Source organism: Hyperoodon ampullatus (genome assembly GCF_949752795.1).
Source record: "Hyperoodon ampullatus genome assembly, chromosome: 3".
NCBI classification, from domain to species: Eukaryota; Metazoa; Chordata; class Mammalia; order Artiodactyla; family Ziphiidae; genus Hyperoodon; species Hyperoodon ampullatus.
Genome location: NC_136916.1, coordinates 147,256,629 through 147,274,511, shown reverse-complemented (window position 1 = coordinate 147,274,511; position 17,883 = coordinate 147,256,629). Strand labels below are relative to the sequence as shown.

At 41.3% G+C, this 17,883-nt stretch overlaps 1 protein-coding gene across 3 annotated transcripts in view; it reads left to right on the top strand.

Moving 5' to 3' along the window:
* The window catches only part of DCAF5 (DDB1 and CUL4 associated factor 5), a gene marked incomplete at both ends in the record, with an annotated part of 106,996 nt that overhangs the window by 55,286 nt on the left and 33,827 nt on the right, over nucleotides 1-17,883 (top strand). For 2 of the 3 annotated variants that reach the window (XM_079699675.1, XM_079699674.1), the window contains one exon: nucleotides 5,471-5,684. In XM_079699675.1, coding sequence (XP_079555801.1) covers nucleotides 5,471-5,684 — 214 coding nt within the window. Of the gene's footprint in view, nucleotides 1-5,470; nucleotides 5,685-6,182; nucleotides 6,216-17,883 lie in introns of those variants that run through there. The other variant, XM_079699676.1, reaches the window with a different exon arrangement.

The following is a 17,883-nucleotide window of genomic DNA, read 5'->3' as shown; positions in this document are numbered from 1 at the left end:
GGGATAAATTAGGAGTTTGGGATTAGCAGATACAAACTATTTTATATAAAATAGATAAACAACAAGGTCCTACTGTATAGCACAGGGGACTATATTCAATATCCTGTCATAAACCATAATGGAAAAGAATATGAAAAAAAAAAAAAATATATATATATATATATATATAAAACTGAATCACTTTGCTGTACACCAGAAACTTACACAATGTTGTAAATCAACTATATTTCAATTAAAAAAAAAAAAAGGAAGGAAAAGCTTAAGTGATCACCAAGATCTTGAACACCCTTGAACGGAACTGATGTGGGCTGTGACTTTTTGAACTTTTTCACTTTTTACTTAATTCTAGTATCTTCTAGAATTTGTCATGTTTTCTGGGTTGTGTTATAGGAAGTACAAAATGCCCCTGTATTCCGTATAGGTCATCCTGTCCTAAAGCAGAAACTGGAGGGGAGAGATTTTCCCCTACCCGTGGGACATTGAATTTGCCTCTGTGGTTGTCTGATACCAGCTCTGATGCCTGTGATTTGGAGTAGCAGTGCCTTGACTCCAAGTGTTTCACAGGTGTTAGGAAACTTTCACATAGAAACTCTGAGGAAATTCATGCCAGTGGGCTTTGGAAAATCTTGTTGGCACCGTCGATGAATTACTTAATCATCGATTTACGTAAATCTAGGTTCATGAAGCCAGATCTTGGAACGTTTACCGATGCTCTGTCTTGTGCAGGACTTGATACTCCTAGTCACTTTTTCTGGAAACAGCCTTGGCTTGTTTCTCTTCTGTTCCAAAACTTTAGCCTTGGCCAAAGACTTTTTAAATTTTTCTTTTTATCCCACCAAAGCAATAAAGAAGTCCAATTGAATATTTTTGAGGGGCCAAAAACCAAAAAGCAAAAAACCAGGGGAACACGCTAGTGAGGAATATTTTCCTGATGTTCTGAGGTTCTCTTGTGTCTTTTGCATGCTGACCCTTGGATCACCTCCTACCCCATTCTTGTTGCATTTTATGACAAATTCTTGGTTGAAGATGGGCTGGGAATAGATTTATTGCTTTTATTTTTCTTATAAGGATATTTTGTTTGTTTTTTTAATCTATTAACAATCACTTTATTTTACTTGCTTTTATCTTATTTATTTTTTAATTTTTTTAACATCTTTATTGGAGTATAATTACTTTACAATGGTGTGTTAGTTTCTGCTTTATAACAAAGTGAATCAGCTATACATATACATATATCCCCGTATCTCCTCCCTCTTGTGTCTCCCTCCCACCCTCCCTATCCCACCCCTCTAGGTGGTCACAAAGCACCAAGCTGATCTCCCTGTGCTATGCAGCTGCTTCCCACTAGGGATATTTTGATTTGAACTTATTTTAACTTGTTGCTAGTCCTTTCAAGATACTGCTCATCTCATTTGGGTGTGTAATAGTGACCATTTCTCTGGAGGAGTGGAGATGGTGGCACCTCCGCTGTTAAGATTGAGGCATTCTTATGTACAGGTACCATCAGTTCTCCAAGAGGAAGTAAGAAACTTCTGCTTCAGGGAATGTGTTGAGGGCAGGAAAAAAAACATTTCAGGCATTGTTGGTAGAGTGGAAGTCTGATCTTAAAAGGAATTAGAGTCCTTTCTTCTGTTAGACATGGGGCTGTAAAAAGTGCCATATTGTGTAGTTGACTTTTCGCTGAGCCTCTAGTAATCTGCTTTCTCTCCACCTTATCTTCCCCTCTACACCCGCCGCCCCACGTTCCAAAATGGAACCATATTTTTCAAAGTGTGGTTTGAAAGTCACATGCATCATAATTAATTAAGGTTGCTTGTTAAAGTCAGATTCCTGGGCCCACTTCTCAGACTGAATTAGAATATCTGGGGATGGATCCTGAGACCCTGCCTTGTTTTTTGGTTTGTTTTTTTTTTTTGCCCATGTGGCTTGTGGGGTCTTAGTTTCCCCGACCAGGGATTGAACCATGCCCCCTACCGTGGAAGTGCGGAGACTTAAGGATTGGACCTCCGGGGAAGTCCCAGTCTGCATTTTTTTAAAGTCCCAGATGATTTATCATGCATCTTACCCATGGAATCATAAACAACAGGATCTTTGACATTATCTTCATATCTTGACTGTGAGGGGAAACCTCTTCTAAGCCTTTTCTTCCTGATGAACTAGATCATTCTTACCATTCTCAACAGGAGGAGCCAGCTGCAGAACCCCTGCTGAGAAATTACAGTTAATGTAGCTCACTTTCTGAATTTCAGGTGTCAGTCTATCCCTCTGAAAGGATTTTTGCACCCAAACATGAAGTATTCAGTTTCAGTAGCTGCTGCTACAGTTTTTTGGTAGCTGCACCCCTAAACACTCTAGGAGCGAGATTCCTATGTACCTACGCTCCCTGTGTGAGAGATAGGAGTTCCCTGCCCAGAAACTAAGAGAAAAGTTAGTGACTCTTGTGGAGCCCACAAACAGACCCCTGTAGAGTGGCCAGATTGCAGACATAGGAGCTTGGGTGGGAATGGGATGGGCCCAGATGCTTGTCCTGGGAAGACTCCTGCAGGCCTGACTAGAATCTGCAGAGGAAGTTCCTGTTAACAAATGGAAAGGGTGTTGCCAGAGGCCCCAGCTTTCCTGTCAAGGATGCCTGAGCTGATGCAATCCCCTGCTGCTGTGGCTGACCAAGTTTCTTTTTGTTGAGTCTTGTTCCCACCCCCAGCTCCTCTTCAGTCCTACAGATACTGGTTTATTTGCACGCTCCATGCTGATCTTGAATTGAAAGGCTTTCATTGTTTTTGAGATCAGTGTTTAGATAACACCACATGCCTGTGGCAGCTAGGACACCCTGTAAGGGAAATGCCTGGACTCTAACAGCCCCATCATTCATTCCCTGTATGTGAATGACTGTGGCCCGTGTTTAGGACATTATAAGAACATTGCTCTGCAGGGATTATTACTTGGGGACTGCAGGAGTACCAGGCTTCTCCTTGATGTTTAGAGGTCTAGGGACCGTTTTCTAAGTCACTTGTCTCTTTACTTCACTTCCAAACATAAGAGGATTAAAGTCTGTTTTGCCTAAGCCTTGTTTCCACACATACCTGTGGTACTAGAGTGTTCTTCCCTCTGGTGAGAAGACTGCTTTGGGGGACACAGGACTCACTGTGGCTAGTGGTGGTGCAGAATGTTTTTATGGTTAGGCCAGGTTGGCAGCTTCCTTTGCACTGTGGTCCAGGGCCTCCTTTTCCCATGGGATATCTGCTTTCTTATTTAAAAAACATTATAGTAATAATCTCTTTAATTTGTATAGCGCTTTGCCAGTTACAAAGATTTACACCACATACCATTTCATTATATCTGTATAATGATATAAATTTAACTGTATATAAAGAATATATTAAAGAGTCTTCAGAACCAAAATTAATATCAGAGTTTCAGAGAAAAGATGACTTCTTGGATTTATGGTTAATACAACAGCATGTTGAAAAAACTAAAGTTGTGAATTCAATTATGTCAAATGGTCAAACATGCTAACACTAATAGCAGGAGTAATTTATTCTCTATAAAACCTATAGACACTATTATAATTGTAAATTACTTTTAATTCCTTTTTTTCACATTTATAAACTTTTTTTTTTCTCTTTTGGTTGTTTGCAGGTTTTTTTTTAGTTCAGTTTAGTTTTGTTTTTGAGATATCTCCTTTCTTGTCCCCTTAAACTTCTCCATTACTCTCTTGCCAGAAAAGAAATAAAAGAAAATGTGTTATATTCATTCAGTGTTAAATCTCTTCTGGTAACATATAGCTCTTTAAGTTTTCACCTGGTAAAATGCTATTAAAACTTCTTCCTTAAAAATGTTTCAAATAAGTCTGGCAGGCTCTAATTTATGTATCTCAAGGCCCTTTCCAGCTCTGATTCCCTAAATTTATAAACTTTTTTTTCTTAAACTACTAGAATCTCTTTACATGACCACAGTGTCTTGTGAAGCAGAGTGAGTTAACAGCACTGATGTGGCCCTCATTTCTATAGCATTCTCCAATGCATATACTTTTTAAAAAAAATAAATTTATTTATTTTTGGCTGCGTTGGGTCTTCGCTGATGCCCGTGGGCTTTCTCTAGTTGTGGTGAGCAGGAGCTACTCTTCATTGTGGTGCATGAGCTTCTCATTGCAATGGCTTCTCTTGTTGAAGGGCATGGGCTCTAGGCACACAGGCTTCAGTAGTTGTGGCACGCGGGCTCAGTAGTTGTGGCTTGCAGGCTCCAGACACGCAGGCTCAGTAGTTGTGGCACATGGGCCTAGTTGCTCCGCGACATGTGGGATCTTTCCGAACCAGGGCTCGAACCCATGTCCCCTGCATTGGCAGGTGGATTCTTAACCACTAGCGCCACCAGGGAAGTCCCTCCAGTGCATATACTTAATCTCACTTTCTTACCAGTAATTTGGTGTTCCAAGAATTAAAGAAAGAAAAGTTGGTTGACATGGACAATGAATAGTCATCCCTCTATAATAAAATAGTGTCCGGGTAATCATAATCAAGGAGACTGACTACTAGAAAGTTAAAACACACACCCTTTGTTACTTAGTACTGTATAATTGTTAATGTTCACTGCCATCCTAGTTAACACATTGTAAGTATCTTCTGAGTCATCAAAATAAATTATTTGGAACCATACTGTGTGACTTTTAAAAAATGTTACGAACATTATGAAACTACAGAAGAATACTGGGTAAACCAGATCATACCACTCTCTAGTAGAAGGTGGATAAATGGAATTATATATATTAGCCAAAGTATATTTTAAAGCTAAATATAAACTCTTTGGGAAATGTAAAGGGAAACAAGTCATCTTGCTTTTCTAATTGTTGTAACTGCTTGCTCTGTGTTTAATTTAAAATTTTTCTTTAATATTTATCCTTGAGTCGTGCCATATGGAATATAAAAATTCTCTGTAAACAGATTGAAAATTCAAAAACAAATGTGTAAGCAATAAAGTGATTATTATTTTTAAAAAATCCAGAATAAACTAGAGTATCTTTTTTTGGCTGATGGTTCTTGTATCTCTAATTCAAAGGACAAATATATTCCTTAAATACCATCCATGATTAGCCAGTTAGTGTGGACACCACTGACTTCCCAGGGTCTTGACAAGTATCTATTTGCTTATGTAGCTCAGGTAAATAAAAGAACTAATCATTTTAATATGTCTCTTCTTTCAAGATGCTTGTATTATCCTTTTCCTATAAATTTACTGGTAATTTGCCTTTCAGAGATTGAAGAGGGGAACCACCAGTTTAAATAACTTGCTTTAATGTAATCAAGGAGTCATCCCTGTCCTCTTTATTACCTTCTAGCCCACTGCATAAAAATAACTTTCTGCCAAAATTCAGATGTGCAAGCCTGACAGGAGGTCCTGGTACAGAATGCAGTGTGTTTTGCAGACTCTTGTCCAGCCTGCCTCATGCCTGATCCCTGTGCTTTCTGCCTTCCAGTTCTCTCCTGCGCTATGGGGGCAACCTATCCCTCCAAAGTGCCATGAGTGTGCGATTCAACAGCAACGGGACCCAGCTCCTGGCCCTGAGACGTCGCCTGCCCCCAGTGCTCTATGACATCCACTCCCGCCTGCCTGTGTTCCAGTTTGACAATCAGGGTTACTTCAACTCATGTACCATGAAAAGCTGCTGTTTTGCAGGAGATCGTGACCAAGTAAGTGCCTTCTGCCGCCTGCGTCCCACACTCATGCTTTCCTCTCAGGTCGTTCTTTCTGTACTGGTCTTTATTTCTCTTTAGCCATGTCAGGTAGAAACAGTTGAGGGGAAACAGTAAGTGTCTCGAGACATTCTGGCTTAATAATGAATTTTACCATCAGAGCTGCCTTTGGGTAATATGAAGCACACACCATAAACCACAATATGGTTCTGAACAACCTAGCTCTGCCAAGTTTGTGAACAGATTTTAAGATTCTAAGAGTGTGTCATTTCAAAAGAAAGGAGGAAGTCCATGGAAAATTAGCCTGCCAAAAAAAGACACCTATTTTTTTGTATCAGTGAAACACAATGATGTATGAAACACTGTAAGTACCCTCCAAGAGACATACGTCCTGAATAGCCCCTTTGAATGGCACCTTTTTCTTGGATGAAATGGGCTGAGCAGCTTTGTTTGAGAGGAAGCCAGATGCTGACGTTTTTTCCTTTTTATTGCCAGTATCACAACTGGGAAGGAGAACCCAAGCTGTGAGTTTCCAGCCTTTTCACAGTCTTACTGGGAATCGAGATACTGATGTTGACTTAGAGCTGGCAGTTTAGAAACGTACCTATACCTTTGCTATACCTGTCTCTCTTGGCCATAGAAGTTCTGAAGTGGATGTCAGTGAATGGATCAGTTGGACTGGTCTGAGTAATCAAGCTGAGTAAAGACAAATATAAAGAAAGATTGATCAGATAAATGGATAGATTTTTTTTCTTCTCAAACACAACAAATCTTATTGCCGTTTCACATCTAGATTGGAAAAATAGAAACCTTAGTCTTGCTAATTCTTACTGTTCTCTTTGGATCCATCAGCTGTGTTAAACTTTGACATATAATTCTCACATGCTGTACTCCACTGCTTTAAAGTTATTTGTGGGCAAGGGGCATAAAAGAAACAGTTCTTTGAGAACTTGTGAAGACCCTGCTTTTTGAAGGCTGTAGCTAGGGTTTTTCTCCTTAGCTGAGGTAGAGGCTCCCCGACCGACATCATAGCTTAAAGATTAGCATATGTAGTAGGAGCACAATAAATGCCTTTTTTTTTTTTTTTTTTTTTTTGCGGTACGTGGGCCCTTTCCCGTTGCGGAGCACAGGCTCCGGATGTGCAGGCTCAGCGGCCATGGCTCACGGGCCCAGCCGCTCCGCGGCATGTGGGATCTTCCCGGACCGGGGCATGAACCCGTGTCCCCTGCATCGGCAGGCGGACTCTTAACCACTGCGCCACCAGGGAAGCCCAATAAATGCTTTTTTAATTGAGTTGCATGTTAAAGAAACTGAGAAAATATTTTAAGTTGTCCAGGCTAGGAATTTCCCCTTTTATAAATAGAGAATATATGTCTAAATTCAGAATTTATATTTGTCAGAGTCCTAGGGCCTACTTAGCTGCAACCTACACTTAAAACCACTAGGTGGCCTCAGTTATATAAGCGATATCTCCTTGGAGAGGCCACAATGTCTGACAGACTTAGTTTTGTTTTTTGTTTCTTTTTTTTTGCGGTATGCGGGCCTCTCACTGTTGTGGCCTCTCCCGTTGTGGAGCACAGGCTGCGCAGGCTCAGCGGCCATGGCTCACAGGCCCAGCCGCTCCGCGGCATGTGGGATCTTCCTGGACTGGGGCACGAACCCGTGTCCCCTGCATCGGCAGGCGGACTCTTAACCACTGTGCCACCAGGGAAGCCCCAGACTTAGTTTTTTATAGACAATTTGTTTCTTGGGTGGAAAGACGCAGTTTCTAGAGATGATCTGACTCACAATACAATAGGTAGTTTTTTGCTCTGCAGAATGGTTGATTTAGTTTCATTTAGCTATGGAAATTACAGCCAAGCCCCTGCCTCCCTCTCTACCTTTCTTCCTTGATTTTGTTGATTTTCCATCTTCTGTCAACCTCTTATGCATGTGGTTTTATTTCATTGAACAATAAAGAGCAGGCACTAAATGTAGAAATGTAGTGGTTTATTAGGTTTTATTACCGGAGACACAGGCTCTGAGAGAAAGGAGAAAGAGGTGAAGGAGAATGGATGTTGTGTTTTCTCTTAGTTCCTATGTTAGCAGCCAGAACCTGCCTGCATAGAGTCCTTAAAAGACCCAGAACAAAGGCCTCTAACCAATATGTAAGAGCACATAGGCCATGGTTTCTCCACCTTGGCACTGTCAACATTTTGGTCAGATAATTCTTTATTTTGTGGGGCTTTCCTCTGCATTGTAGGATAATTAGCAGCATCCCTGGCCTCTCCCCACTAGATGCCAGTATCATCTCCCCCAGCTGTCACCCAGACAACCAAAAATGTCCCCAGACATTGCCCCTGATTGAGAACTTTTGACCTAGGTTATAATTACCCACTTTGAGATACAGGGGGACAGGTACAGATACTGCCATAGGCAGAGCCACACAAGGTGTTTTGTGGTGGTCCTGGTTATGTACATTGACAAGATGTAGTTGTTTTGGCCTTTCAGGTTATATATAATGATAAAAACATTGAATGGCTTCTGATTTTCTCTATTCAGATTTGACTATTATGTATGATTTTTGTCCTATGGGAAGAGTTTGTGGGTAATATATCCTTTCTGACAAACTAGACTGCTTTTTGGTTGGGATAAGTGGTTTGCCATGGATAGAGGAGTATGGGAAGTCATTGAGTCTAACTTCAAATCCATTTCAGAGTTAAAGTCTGTTTATATTCCCTATATAGATTATCAGAAGTATATAACCTAGGGAATAGGAAGTACAGAGATTTATGTTTGGCTGTTTTCTTCACTCCTTAGGGACTAAGAAATGTAGCTAATTCATCATTATCTTGTCTCCAATGCCTGGCACACTGAGAGCACAATAAATATTTGTTGAAGTGATCAATGTGTGGTTTTTAGCTTTCCAGGCCTAAGCCTTGTATAACTGTAAGTCAGGATTGATAAGTACCTGTTTTCCTGCTCAACTTCCAGGAGCTTTAGGAGGATGAATTAAATAATGGATTTTCAGTGAAACTAATCTACTGAGCTTGTACTTTCTAAGTGTAGCACAGGAGGCCAAAATTATTGTCTCATTCCTGAAACATGTCTCTCAAAGGTGATTTATGGGCTCTGACTTTCCACACTCAGGGCTAAAGCAACAGCTGCCACAGTTATAGTATGATCTGCAGGACTGATATATATATTCTTTGACTGGTTCAGACAGGATCTTTTTAGCTGCTTTCAAATTCCAAAGCCTACCCTTTCCTTATATTGGTCTTTATATTTGGTCTTTTTCTTGTATGCTTTGAGTACGCCCACAGCCCGAGGCTCTGTGCTCTGGAACTCTTCATTTAGTCATAGGCTGGGTAAGTAACCATCCCAGAGAGGAATCTGAAAATTTCCATAATAGGAATGAACATGGTCAAGAAAGGCAGTAAGCGACCTATCTATCTGAGACAGTCTTCTGGCTTTTACAGTATTACTCAGTCCACACAAATCAAACCATTATGCCAGAGAGCCTGTACTTCTTATAAGACTGTCCTAGGTTCACTAGGTAATTCATTAGCCCCAAAATGAAACTAACATTTCAAGATCAGAATAAAGCATAAAACCAACTGAGCCTACTTTGTATCTTCCCCATGCTCGCTGCCACGATTGTATATCAATTCTAATTGTAGAGCTATTAGAGATCATTTTGTACAATCCCTCCTTTTACAGATGAGAAAGCAGGCTTAGAGAGGGTAGGTATACAAGTTAAGACATGTACAAGTTTGAGTAGGACTAGAACCCAGATTTTTGAGCTCTCAGTAGAGACTCCTTTTCACTATACAAAAGGTCACAACATAATGCTTTCAGCAAGGCAAGCAGCAAAAATGAGTGAGTTGGGCTAGAAGTAAACAGTAGTGAGTAGTGGGGACTGTGGCCAGCTGGAGAGCCCACCCCATCCTAAATCTAAGTGAATGCCATATAAATGAAGCTTTGACTCAGCTTCAGCCCATTGTTGCCAGAAGGGCCTTTGGGTTTTTCAAGGGAAGCCAAAAGTAAAGATTTGTTACGTGAAGTTTCCTGATTTTTAAGTATTGCAGCAAATTCATACTTCATTGTATGAATTAAACAAACCTGTGTACCATAACACCTATTCTTTTCTAGAGCCACCAGTTTCAAACCTCTGTGCTTCAGCAGGATGTTTTTCTATCATGTTTAGTTTCATGGTCTGTCACTAATTCATGGGTGAGTGGAGACACATTCCTTTTTGCTGTTTCCTACTGAACCTTTCCTAACTTCATGCATTTTCATCCCCTCCATCTTATAAAATAAGAAAGCAGATATTTACTGAGCATCTACTGTGTGCCAGATGCTGTGGTAGACACATTCGCGTGACTGCCAGTTCGTACCCTCTTTGAGATTTTCATTCAAACCCCTGTATATACACTCTGTCATCCCCACTTTTGGCTAAAAATACATGGTTTGTTTATTGCTAGTATAATCTTATTCAAGTTCGATAACTTCTATCATCAGATAAGGTGACATGAGTGACATCAGATTGGTTGGGCATCAACAGGAACAATTAGTCCCAAATAAAGCCTTAACTTTTTTTTTTTTAAAGGCAGCCCACCTTCTAATCTTGCAATATAATGAGGAATTTTTTAGTAAAACAGCAAACAGCATTCCTTCCTCTGGAGGCTGCCTGAACCCAAAGGTTCTCCTCCTTGCTTTTGTATCATACTTGGATTTTTTTGTTTTTCATTTTCTCCCTGAAGCCTGACTAGGTACATTCTGTCTCCCAAGCTTCACACTCCCCTCTGTATACTTAGTGAGCCAATCTCTTAACAGGGTTAAAAAAGAAGGCCAATTTTCCACCTGCTAGCTTTTCTGGAACACACTTGTAAGACAGCACCCAGCTTTTGTTCCCTTTCTTTCACAATTCCTTAAATGGCTCTTGCCCTAGATTGCGAGAGTCCAGCAGAGCACCTCAGGCTTCTGGGAAATAAGTCTTTCAGGCTAACTGGTTTTTGTGGCCTGGAAATGGACAGTGTGGTAATTTAAGTCTTCTCTTTCGTTAGTCTCATCTAACACCTGGCCTGGTAATCCCTACATCTTGCCGAAAGTGGGATAGGGAAGGAAGGAGAAAGAATAATAAAGTTTTCTTGAAAGGGCTGAGCCCTGGAGTGTCTGAACATGGGGATCACTTACAGAGGTCTTTCTTTTGAACTTGACAGATGGCAGACCCCTAAAATCATGATAATTAAATCATCACATCTCATCCCCTGGAGAAAAGAGCTGACTTGTACACTGTGAATCCAACAAAACGGCCTTGAATACATGGCTTGGCCTCAGACATTACGTCACCACTCAACCTTTCTGTGTTGACATTATACGGGTATAATAGAGGTGTAGGAATTCACCAGGAAGTGCACTCCAGGCCAGTAAAGGAACCTAGAAAGTTATAACCCCGATTTTTTTTTTGCCTAATAACTCCATGCAGCCCTGAGTAAGCTCACGTGGGGGCCTGGCATGCCATATGTTCTCCTGAAATAAAGACACACCTTCAATAGGGGAGATTCAACTCTCAGATTCTATCCTTTGACTTGCTTTGTGTCTTTAAGCTAACTTTTTCTTCTTCTCCTTGCCTTTCTTTTATATCATATATTTTTTTCCCTTTAGCTTCTAAAGCACTTTCATGTCATACTAATCCTCCCAGCAACCTTTGGGTATAGTTGAACAGGTTTCATCCCCATGTGAAACTAAGGTCTAGAGTAGTTTGAAACTGCAAATCTAATCAGTAGCTGAACCAGGACTAGACTCAGTCCATTGCCTATGATTGTACCCTCTTCCTCATAGGCCTGCTGTCACCTGTGTTTTCAGATCAAGTGGCGATAGCCTCTTCCATGGTCTGATGAGGAAGAGCTGAACACAGAATGTTATGGCAGAGTAGTTCCTTGTTGTATGTATTTTTTAGGTGAATTTTTTTTTTTTTTTTTTTTTTTTTGCGGTACACGGGCCTCTCACTGTTGTGGCCTCTCCCGTTGCGGAGCACAGGCTCTGGACGTGCAGGCTCAGCGGCCATGGCTCACGGGTCCAGCCGCTCTGCGGCATGTGGGATCTTCCCGGACCGGGGCACGAACCCGCGTCCCCTGCATCGGCAGGCGGACTCAACCACTGCGCCACCAGGGAAGCCCTTTAGGTGAATATTTTAGGAGACTCTTTACTTTATAAAGAGAAGGTAGCATGAAGATAACTTGTTTATTAAATCAGCTATTTGTAAATCTTTTTGACTCCTGAACCTCTTTGAAAGTCTAAAAGCTTTGAACACCATTTCAGAAAAATGTACATATGCACATCGTTTTGCATGTAATATTAAGGAGTTTATGGAATTCCTGAAAACTAGGGGTTTCAGGTATTAGCAATCCTGGATTAAGATTTTACTCAAGGATTAAACCATCTTTTAGTTCATTTACTGATGTAGAACTTAGAAAGCTTACAAGGTTTTGGAGTATATGCAGACCTGCTAGATATAGTCTGGTTTTTAATTGTTAAGCTGAAAAGGACCACTAGGTGACCTGATTTCCTCTTAGGAACAAATGGAATTGATGTGATCTGGTGATACAACATGGCAGTGCTCCTTTAATATATAGTTCCTGACAAGGAGTTTGGGCTCCACTAGGAAATCCCTGGTAGATATTAATGATGGGAACAGAGTATAACCTGCTCTACCTGCCCCATTCTCCTTGTAGAGTTTAAGTAGCTTTACCTCTTTTTTGGGTATCTTAAGAAAAGGGAAAAGGGAAATAATATTCCTTCCTCTGAAAGACTGGAGACCTTTGCTTGAATAAAGAATATAAATACACATTTGCAGACTGAAATGAGTGGTGCCGTCTCCCCACTTCCCAGTCCCCAAGTATAAAAACTAAGGCCCACAGAGGAGAAATTGATTGTTGAAGACCGTTTGGTTGATGACCCCTCATCTTGCCCAGGTTTCCAAAAGAGTTTTGCCAAACAGAGATTCATCTTTAAGTAATGCAGCCTCCTTTGTTACAAGCAGCTGTTAGAGATTTAGAGCATTTTTAAATTTCTTCCCTACTGATTATTCAACAGTTATTGGCTGTCTTTATGGAACTTTTTTATTATTATTAATAGAATTTTTCCTACTCAGACCCCATAAAAGTTAGCTATTTTAATAAACCAAAGAATCCAGGGGCCTAGTGGAGCTGAAATGGCAAATGATCCAAAGAAGCAAAAAGCATGTAACTTCATGTGCAAAAAATAGCGTTAATCTTATGGGTATGCATATTTGTGTGCTTTTATTGGTAGCCAATGGAATTGTATTTTCTCTTACCACAAATAAAATCAAATAAACCTATGGCTTTGGCCATTTCCAAAGAAAACTTTTCCTGTTTGCTTTGGATAGTATTTGTGACAGGCTCTGGGTATAAGTGATATGATCAAAGGTATATTATATACCAATTGGCAAACCTTTTACTGAAAATAATCTTATAGAGGTCACATCACAAAATGTTTCAGTCACATTTTTTTTTCCCCCTTCTGACAAAGGTCAGGGAGAAATGAGAGCTGTGTTTGATTTAAATGTTAAATAGCAGTTTCTCTGCTGTTGCTGATCCAGGCTAGAGAGCCATCTGGTTTTTCTATCCTATTCAATACAGTTAATTAGACAGGCGTGCCATTTACTGGAGAATAATTAATCAATTACTATGGGAGGAACCTTAGAGAGAACTGTGTAAATTGATCGGTACTCAGTGAATAATAGCTGATTGATATACCTCTTTCTCCATCAGCAGATACTGGGGAATATTAACTGCTGTGCACACACACATACACACACTTCATACTTACACACACGTATCATATACATATATTTTACTTAGAGAAGTGGAGTGGAGAAATTGAGCAGAAAGAGATTTCTCTGTTAGCAAAGAACCTAAGACATATTCTGGGTTATTTTTGGAGCATATCAGTAGATGGCCTGTTCCTCCTGCATGCTAGAACTTTTTCCTCTTTTTAACGTGGATTTTGGGTGGGTGAGAAGTGGGAGGCACTTTTTTGGTTTCAGGAGTTCTTGGAGGGGACGCTGGGCATTATAGCAGTCTACCAGAGTAGGGAGTATTATGGGAGTGACTGTTTTCCCTAAAGGTTAATAGATTGACAGAGGACATGTGGGCAAATAAGATAGTGACAGGGTGCTAATATGGGTTTTTTTTTTTTTTTTCTTTTTGGTTGTTGTTGGTGGTGATCATGGTGGTGGTTCCTTGAAATCTATTAAGAGGGGCAGTTGTTGCTCTGTCCCTGTGCTTGAACAAGTTAATATCTCCATACTGACAGTGGATTAGATAAAATGCACTGGCCTCAGGTTAGCTCTACTTAAGATGACTGGGCTGCATCAAGATCAGTAAACAGGCTGCCCTCTTGGGCTACGGAATGAATGAACAGTGAGAGATGGGGTTAGAATGTAGCCAACCTTTAACCTTTGTGGCCAGCTGGGAAGGATTTCCTCACAACAACTTAATGCTCATTTTTGCATTGGTATCACCCATATTACCCACAAAGCGAAGTTAAAATTAAGTATGTCTTCCACTCTCTGATCTGAAGTAGGCTGTGGGTCTCCTACCTCCTCCTATCCCCCATACCTCAAAGTATTTGGGGAAATGGGGCTTCTATTGCCTAGATAATGGACTCCCTAAAACATTCTTTCTCATTCGGAGCCCTGCTCTATCTATCTCTGTTAGGATACAAGGTGAAACACTCATGTGAAGTGAGTTGGTTTTTTTTTTAATTTATTTATTTATATTTTACTTTTGGCTGCGTTGAGTCTTCGTTGCTGCACGTGGTCTTTCTCTGGTTGCGGCGAGCGGGGGCTACTCTTCGTTGCGGTGCGCGGGCTTCTCATTGCGGTGGCTTCTCTTGTTGCAGAGCACAGGCTCTAGTCGTGCCGGCTTCAGTAGTTGTGGCTCGTGGGCTCTAGAGCGCAGGCTCAGTAGTTGTGGCGCATGGGCTTCGTTGCTCCGTGGCATGTGGGATCTTCCCGGACCAGGACTTGAACCCTTGTCCCCTACATTGGCAGGCGGATTCTTAACCACTGCACCACCAGGGAAGCCCCCTGAAGTGAGTTTTTAATTTGTCACTCACCCCTCAGTCAGAGGCTTCAGCCTCCTTCAACCTGGGAGCAGAGGAATCTTTCCAGCTGCTCTGATGATGTTAAATGTATCTCTGTGGGCTTCCCTGGTGGTGCATTGGTTGGAAAAGTGGCACCAACTTTTCCCTGGTGGCGCAGTGGTTGAGAGTCCACCTGCCGATGCAGGGGACACGGGTTTGTGCCCCGATCCGGGAAGATCCCACATGCCGCGGAGCAGCTGGGCCGGTGAGCCATGGCCGCTGATCTTGCGCGTCCGGAGCCTGTGCTCCACAACGGGAGAGGCCACAACAGTGAGAGGCCCGCGTACCGCAAAAAAAAAAAAATGTATCTCTGGACTCAGTCCACTTGAAATGATGTTTATTTCTGCAAAGGTTTAAAAAGAGAGAAAGGAAAGGGAGGGGAGGAGGGAGAGAAAGAAAGAGATAAAGAGATGAAGAAGGAAAGAGAAGAAGGGAGGGATGGAGGGAGGGAAAAGAGAAAAGAAAAAAGAAAAGAAAAAGAGCTCCTTTGGCTACCTTGTGGTTTTTTTGTTGGTGGTGTTATTTGTTTGTTTGTTTGCTGCTGCCATGCACATGCAGGATCCTCAGTTCCCCAACCAGGGATCAAAGCCATGCGCCCTGCAGTGGAAGCACGGAGTCTTAGCCAATGGACCGCCCCTGCCGTGTATTTTAAAATAGCCCAGAGCTCTGTCCCTTCTCCTAGAATATTCTTCTGTTCTTCTCCCAGATAGCCGTGTAACTTGCTCCCTCATTTCCTTCAGGGCTGTACTCAAAATGCCATATTATCAGAGAGGCCTTCTGTGACTACCCTGTATCAAATGAAACTAACCACCCCCAGCACTCCCTACATGCCCTAACCTGCTGTTTAATTTTTCTCTGTAACACCGCCACTGGACACATTACATACATATATTCTTTTTAACTTTTTTTCCCCTACTTACTCTTCACTCACAGTATATACACATAAAATTCTTTTCCTCTCCCCACCCAATAAAATGTAAGTCACATGAAGGTAGGGACAGGTTCTTTCTGATCAGTCCTTTCTCTGGGACAGTGCCCAACACTGTAGACATAGTAGACATTCAGTAAATACTTGCTAAATGAATAAATGGATGAACTCATTTTTATTTCACTCTCTCAGCGGTATCCTAGGCAGCCAACTTTTAATGTTGGAAGGGGCCCAGCAGACAACCAAGAAATGCCATAAATGAATTCCTCAGGGCAGTTTTGTGATTCTGGTGTGTGTGAACAGTTAAACAGTCTGACTAGCCAGCAGTGGGTCGAGACCCCCTCCTTGGAAATTATCCTGAGCTGTTCCCTTGTGGTGGCTGCAAGAGGAAGAAAGGGTCAGGAGTTGCCCTTGTCCCTGAGAGGAAGCCTGTACATGGTACTCATTTTCCACCTATTTCTGGAGCTGTCACACTAAATCCAACAGGCCTCAACTCTGTGGGAGTTTTCTTCCTTCTAAGGCAGCCTTGCGCGTCAGCTTTCTGTCTGGGAGTCCCCTTTTACCTTTTCATGGCTTTCCCTGGTGAATAGTTGAGCTAATGGGAAAGCACTGATCCTTTGCAATGAAATAGTAAAACCTCTGATAAGCCCAGCCTTGGTTCACTCTTTTTTTAATATTTATTTTTTGTTTGTTTAGTTTGGGGAAGATATTGGGGAGGGGAGTGCACAGGGTAACAGGAATTCTCTATATGAAGTATTATAGCCTCTTTTAAACACAGAGCATGAAATGATGAGCTGTTGAGTAATAAATATGTTTTATATATAAATTATTAGTGCACAGTTCTTTTGTGTTCCCTTCCCCACGTATCTTAATTTGGGTTCAAGTTTCAGGTGCAAGTAATTTATTTGGAAATGCAATAAATATCAGAGGAGTGGAAAAGTGAGATAGGGAAAAGAAGGATGATTTAGTGAGCCAACTACAACTGTGGGCAATTGGAGTTTGATTCTGAGGGGAAAGGGTATAGAACACACACTTCAGGGTGATTCTACCTGGGATCTAGGCAGCTGGGATATGAGTCATTGCTGGAGCCTGCTCTCAGGGAGTGTTCATTCCCTAGAGTACCCTAAGGCCTGAGGGACATGAGCAGGGTATGAAGGAGTGAGTTACCCGTGCTTCCTGTTTCTATTAAAACAGTAGACAACATGAGCCCCATAGCTTTAACTTTCCTCTTTCCTTTGCCTTTTTCTACCACATCTTTACCTGTAGGTGGCTCAGGGCTCAAATCTATCTTGCCTTGACTTTTGTGAATCAGCAGGCACCTTGTTTCTCATAATGGCACCTAGTGATCTCGACTTCATGGCAGGGTAGCTGTGTACCTACATGTATATTTTCTACTTGGTTTAAGCTCCTTGAGAACCCAGGTATTACCTTATATATCTTTGTAAACACCAGAGTGCCTGGCATATAAGTGCTTGGTTCGTGTGTAATTAATGAATTTTTCCCCCTAACTATTGACAGTAGGTAGTTTTGCCAAACAGGCTGTGACAGAAAAGCCTTTGGGCTCCTGAATTCCAACTTCCTAACTTCAAACAAGATAGTGTCATAAACTGCAGGGAGTTACTGGATGGACCCTAAGTCAAGACAATGAGGGTTCATCTTTTCTTTTTTTCTTCTATTTTTAAGGGGAAAATATTTAAGTATATTGTAGTGATAAGTACATTAAATTGTTGTGTAACCATCATGAGCATCTATCTCCAAAAGTTTTTCATCTTACACAAGTGAAACTCTGTACCCATTAAACACTAACTCCCCTCCCTCCCCTGCCCCCAGCTCTTGGTAACCACCATTCCACTTTGTCTTTATGCATTTGACTACTCACTTACTCTAGGAACCTCATAAGTGGAATCATACAGTATTTGTCTTTTTGTAACTGGCTTATTTCACTTCGTATAATGTTCAAGATTCATCCATGTTGTAGCTTCTGTCAGAATTTCCTTCCTTTTAAAATCTGAATAATATTCCATCATGTGTATGCACCACATTTTGTTTATACATTCATCTCTTGATGGACACTTGGGTTGCTTCCCTCTTTGGCTGTTGTGAATAAAGCTGCTGTGA